The sequence below is a fragment of the Pygoscelis adeliae genome, unplaced genomic scaffold (assembly GCF_000699105.1).
Source record: "Pygoscelis adeliae isolate BGI_AS28 unplaced genomic scaffold, ASM69910v1 Scaffold233, whole genome shotgun sequence".
NCBI lineage: Eukaryota > Metazoa > Chordata > Aves > Sphenisciformes > Spheniscidae > Pygoscelis > Pygoscelis adeliae.
The window spans coordinates 1,312,475-1,318,572 of NW_008824421.1; the positions used below are offsets into that span (position 1 = coordinate 1,312,475).

The 6,098-nt window shown below is 46.9% G+C and overlaps 1 protein-coding gene across 1 annotated transcript in view; it reads right to left on the reverse strand.

Annotated features, from left to right (window-relative positions):
- Window positions 1-2,337: 2,337 nt before the first annotated feature.
- TTC7A (tetratricopeptide repeat domain 7A) overlaps window positions 2,338-6,098 on the reverse strand; it is a 179,482-nt gene continuing 175,721 nt past the window's right edge. The window contains exon 20 of the mRNA XM_009320910.1: window positions 2,338-2,674. Coding sequence (XP_009319185.1) covers window positions 2,453-2,674 — 222 coding nt within the window. The 3' untranslated portion in view covers window positions 2,338-2,452. The remainder of the gene's footprint in view (window positions 2,675-6,098) is intronic.

Below are 6,098 nucleotides of genomic sequence, written 5' to 3' on the forward strand. Positions count from 1 at the left end.
ATATGTTATAGACCTCTTAAAGCGGTTCCTCTGTCACAGAGGTGGATGCATAGCTTGTACTCAAACAGCTGTCTGGTACACACAAGTTGCTACGGCAGCGCTTTACAGATATTCATTGCACAAGAAAGCGGTGATGTCGGACCACACTGACTTTTTTTTTTGTGTCTTATACAGAACGCTCGCTCCCACTCTGGGAACTGTGGAGCAGAACAGATACCAAAATATAATATCTATCTCTCTCTCTATACCTCTACTTCAGTCTATTGTCAGATTGCATCCGACTGTGGAACTGGGTTTAAAACACCTGGGTAACAATTTACATATTATGTCAACAACAACGTCTCTCCCCCTCCCCTTCCCCCTTTCCCACCTGCAGTGCAGAGCAAGCCGACTTCATAGCATCCTTCACAGCAAAATGGGTCTCTGCTGTGTCTTTCTGTCTTCATGAAACTCATTTAATTCTGGTACCTTAACACCTACTCCTTCCTTTTCTGCTGGTGCTACTGCAAATGAGAAATGCAGCCAGGTAACACTGTCTCCTTGGAAACCTCCCTCTGGCCTAAAAAGCCTGGTTTGGTGCCTGTGTGGCACTGGAAAGCCAGAGACCTCATGGGCCGAGCACCTTTCATGGCTGGGCTGCGTTCACTCCAGACGCCTCAGTGAACAGAGGAATAAGCTGGGCTATTGCACCAACAAGATTTAATGGAAAAAAAAATAGGAAAAAAAAATATGTATCTGCTGAGAGAAACCTGAGGGCAGCGTAACTCCCTTGGTGCGGGCACCTCGAGGGGAGGCTGGGGCCAGGAGCTCTGTGATGGTGTGGTCTGGGAGCAGCGCGAGGAGCCCACCTCTCCATTAGCCTGCAGATTTCCAAATAATTGTAAATAATGCTGGCTTCAAGTCTGCTGCCAGAGCCTCAGGCTCTTTAAGAAATAACCCCTACTCATTTGTTGCTTGAGGATATTATTATTTCCAGAATGAACTAGTTACGGATCACAATACTGGGCAGAATTATAGTACAAAGTGTGTTTTAGTGCAAACCCACTTAGGAAACAATCACAAATCTTCTTTGGACAGAAACGGGCGCAGAGCCCCAGCCTTTGGTGTAGAAAAGTGCCCGCAGCTCATTTCTGCATCATCTTCATCTTCGGACTGGTCTGGACGGGGCTGGCTCTAGTGTGTCGTGTGACAGCACTGTACAGCTCTACCTCGCTGCCGAGGCCCCGGGAGGTCAAGCTCAGCTAAGGAGCAGCTTAGCAGGGCGTATGCCAGCTGCGTCCCCTGCCCCCACTGTGCCAGCCGTGGGGAGGCTGCGCAGATTAGGAGCTCTTCAGATGGCTCTGGAGATCACTCTTACATCTGATATGATACGCAAAATGATCCCCCTCCGCTGAAGGCTCAACTCTGTACCTCTAATGTGAAATTTCTACAGACAAACCAAAGATTTGGTTCTAAGAAAGAAGTAACTCATATATATACATATTGCCTTCAGCATACATTCCCTTAAAAGACTGCTGCCATCTTTTGTATCATGAAAAGATGGATATGAAAATGTTTTGTGCCAGGAATGGTAATGCAGTAAAGCGCAGAGTTCAGTCACTAGATACTGGTAATCACTACATTCCTCACTAAAAGTGACGCAATAGGTGATTAATAAGAATGAAGCTCAGAGTTTATAATTAGCTACTTCATGTAAGCCCTTTCAATAGGTATGTAACTGGAGATACATATATGTTTTTAATACTAGTTCAAGTGTGAACTGATTTGGTCTTTGGTCTTTCTGCTTTTGTGAATCATACTGCAATAGCAGCTTTAAAAAAAAAAGTATTTTTAATTTAAATTGGTCTAGGCAAACGCCACACTAAATATAGTGAGCATATGGAGTATATAAGAGCAAGGCAGGAAAAAGGATTATCAAAATAGCTGAATTAATTTTGTAAACGGCATATACTGCATGTCTATGTGGTTTAATTGTCATTCCTATCCTGTCAGATCTGTGTGGAGGCAGCCACATGCTTAAGCGCAACTTGGTCAAGTTAGTTGGTGCATTTGCTCCTGTTTAGAGCAGGTCTGGGCTTTAATTCAGAGCCTGGGTTTTTATCTTTAATGAAAATTGTAAGGTGCAAGTGCTTAGAACAGCTGTACCCTAGCACAATCTATTCTACAGACAGTCACCTTGAACCAACACTTTGAAATAAGCCTTGCTATTACCTTGAACAGGAGGTGAGCTAGGCACCTGTGACGAAAAAGGCATTCTCTATTTCTGCCTGTTGCAAATTCTTCTACAGTTAGGCTTGTCTCAGCTAAGTGTGTAGACCTGAGCCCCGTCCTGGAATTATTTTGCCCAGTTCCAGGTTACAATGGCACTTTTCTGTTAGGCTTTTTGTTTGTTTATTTGTTTGGTTTTGGTGTCTGTCCATGGAATGAAGGTGCTTAGCTGCAGGGCAAAGCTTCAGAGCTCCCTGGGTATGACAGTGAACGGGATGACAGGACTGCTGGATTCGAGGTCCAAAGCGGTGAGGAAGCATTCGATGGCTGCTTCATTTTTCCCCTGAGCTTGCAAGACATCTCCAAGGCTGTTCCAGGCCCTGTGACTGGTGGTCTGGATCTGGATGGCATCTCTGAGGACTTTCTGGGCCAGGTCCCTCCGCCCAAGTCTGCTCAGCACCAGACCCTGTCAACAAACAAGTGATAAGCAGTTAACAACGGCACAAACCAGAGGAAGAAATGGAGCGTGGCGAGCTCCCAGCAAGCTGGGCAGATGTATGAGTGCAGGTGCAGGAGTCCTATGGGGGGAATGTCCACCTATTTCTGGAGAAGAACATCAATCAGCTGTTAAGCTCTGCTTTTTTTGATTGTGAAGTGTAATTTAAAAAAACAATTGTGAAAATAGTTTTTTTTTAAGCAGAGACTGATTCAGCTCTGCAAGTGCTCCTGCTGCATGTTACTGGGATAGCATATACTGGTGCTATATAGAGAAAGGCTACAGGCCCTTTAAGCATCCCTCCCTCCTTGAGTAGTTTACACTGGCTTCTAATCCCCAGGAAAATACACACAGCTTCAATTACACCGAGTATCTAAATAACCCTTGCACATCTGGAACATCCAGCTGAGGCTGAGGTAAAGTCTCTCAGCTCCTACATCTTGACCATATAGAAAGCCTTTTCCTCTTGACAAAGGGGGCTAGAGGGACATGGTGCCTGTCCAGCCTTCTAGGGGCAGGCTGTATGTAACCGCTTGGGGCCCTCTGTCCTCCTGCTATTTGCACTCCAATGTAGATCCTAAAGCAGTGTGGGGGAGGAGAAGGATGGAGGAACCTTGTTTAAAAAGCTGTCCTTAGGGTAAGAAAAGACACAAGTGGGTGTAACCATCTGGAAGGAACAGGAGGGGGAGGATGAAAGAAGTGGTAGGAAGAACATGTTTTCCTATAGGGCTCGCATGGATGCGTCTGAACCCACAAAGCATCTAATGAGCCAGACTCCCTTTTAATTACACAGCAGTCAACCACACCGAGCCCAGATGGTCACGTGGGCTTTGCAGGCCACAACGCATTAGTGGCATTTTTCTGCTTCCTCCTGAAGTTGCACACACCAGGATGAACCTCCCACCAGTTTCATCCAGGTGTGGCCTGTGGAAGAAGCAGCCAACACTTTCATGTCACCTGCCAAGCTCTGCATGGCCTCTGCCTGCACTCACCTGCGGAAATGTTGGAAAGTGAGATGACAGCCTGACTTCATGCTTTTCCTGGGACTATGTAGTATGTGAACGCATATATATAAAGAAAAGCATTAGCTTCATTTTTGATGTGTCCAATTGCCTTTAGTTGATATGAAAAGACATAAAAACCCTGAAATCTCTTGCAACTAGAACGCAAGTAAATTTCTGATGAAAGAACGGTGATGCTTTTGGAAGTAGTGAAGATTTTTCCTTTGTCTTGTTTTGTTTGCTTTTCCAAAAGTGTCATTAGACACAGGGTGCATCAGCATGACTAAGACCCTATAGCCAGTGATAGTACTAATACCTACAGAAACACATTACTTTGCCTGAGTGAAAAATTAAGAAACACCCATTTAATCAAGTATCGATGGTACTGTGAAAAGTTTCACTGCCTCTTTCTTGCCCATAACCTTGACCTGAATAATCAACTCAGTATCAAATCTGATCATCTAAAGATGCAGTGGGGATGTTTTTTCTTTAGGTTTCTCTCTCTGTTGGAAAATGGTGAGGCAATGGGGCCTAATCTTACCGTCCCCTTGCGAGCAGGCACAGCGGGCACAGAGGTACCCTGATGGGAAAGGCTGGTTCCTCTGGAGGTAGCTGCCCGGAGACGACCACAGGCGTATAATGACAGACTGGAAGGAATTTGTGCAATTATAATTTGAGTCACCCGCTTGACAGGGATAATGATGCACAGAAAGGGCAAGTAGTGTGGCCATAGCAAATCTGCTGCTGAGCCAAGAATAGACGGGAGCTATCTCAGCTCAAGTTTGTCCTCGACCACAAAACCACTCTTCCTAAAAAACTCTTCCTGGGGCGCTGACCGAGCAGAGCCAATTGTGCTCTCTGGTGGCTGGGGACCCATCGTTGTCCTCACCCTGACTCTAACCAGCATCTAGCCTTGCGACACTCCGGGAGGGCCGCTGGCCCCGGAGGCACAGGGGCCAGCGAGCCCGTGCAGCTGCTGCCTGTCATCCCTCTCCAATGAGGAGGGGAATTCCCTCCCTGGCTGACAATCTCGCGCCTCTCAACAATGCTGCAGTGAAATCCACCTCATCGTAAACCGCTTGTGTAGCACAGCTCCCTTGTCTGCCCCAGCACCCTTGTTGGTCAACGACCAGAGGCTGGCATGGCTTCCCCCGCTATGGCTCCCCAGTGTGGAGCCACTGCACTGATTTGGCCTGTGCTTGAGGTCCCTGCAGCTGTTTTGCAGCACTGGGAGGAGGCTGTACGCAACCCCCAGGTACTATGTTCACCTGGGGAAGATGCTGAAGCTGATGCCCACCAGTAAGTGCAGCACACGTGAACATTTGCTCGTTGGTATTCAGTGCTTTCAAGCATGCCAGTTTAGCCGAAAAAACATGTGAACGCTCAGAAAGGGTGATCTCAGGCTCCCCAAAGCCAGGGGAAAGCCTCCTGTTGATGCTGCAGTATACTGCATAAGTGAAAAACTGCTATATGTTTTTGGGGAGAAACACAGAAGGAAGCATTTGCTAAAGGAGGTAAAGATACCCCCCCTCTCCTCCTTGCTTACACGCGTGACTGTTAGTGCCAAAGGCTGCCCAGGTCCATGGCCCTTCCCAGGCGTGCCCACTGTCTCGCTTCCCTCATGTTATGACCAGGAACACCCCCATATCCCCTTCTTGCCCATGCACCTGGATTTCCATGTGGTGTGGGCAAAAGACGCTGTGCTCCAGGCCTCAGCCCAAGCAGAGGTCGGGGTGTGGCCAACCCGCTCTCCAACCCAGGCCTGCAAATGTTCCCAAACCCCAGCACTGAGACCTACTCCTTCACCCAGAGAGAGATGCGACAGATGGTGTCAGCCTTTCCAGTGAGGCTTAACTGAACCGGCAGGAATATGCTGCTGGATGTTTAAAGGACAGGTTGAACATCATTAATTCTGCGTGCAGGAGAGTTTCTTGCTTTGGCTTTCCTCTCTCCCCTCCTCCCTACCCTGCTCCTTGCAAACCACAAGCATTTTGTGAGAGCCGGAGGCTGCACAATCCCCAAGCCTCACGAAGACGCAGCACTGAGGACTTCAGTTTTTTGTTTCCCTGAGGTATTTGCACTTGAGAGCTGCTCCCTGCTACTGAATTTCTTATTTCCCCATGGAGTCTGGCTTGCTATAAACAATGCCTGCATGTTGTTGCTATGTAGGTCCAGCTGGAATCTGCCTACAGTGCAAAAGAAAAAAATTATATATAAATTCAGAAAGCCACCCACTGACAGGCAATTTGCATTTTTATCTGGAAGAAAATTAAAAAAAAAAAAAAAAAAAATTTTTTTTCTAATGAAAGTTCAGTTCCTGAGTTTCTATGGAAACTCATCTGCTTGGTGTGCATACATAATTTCATAAAGTCAGATTTCAGGAAGATGAGCAA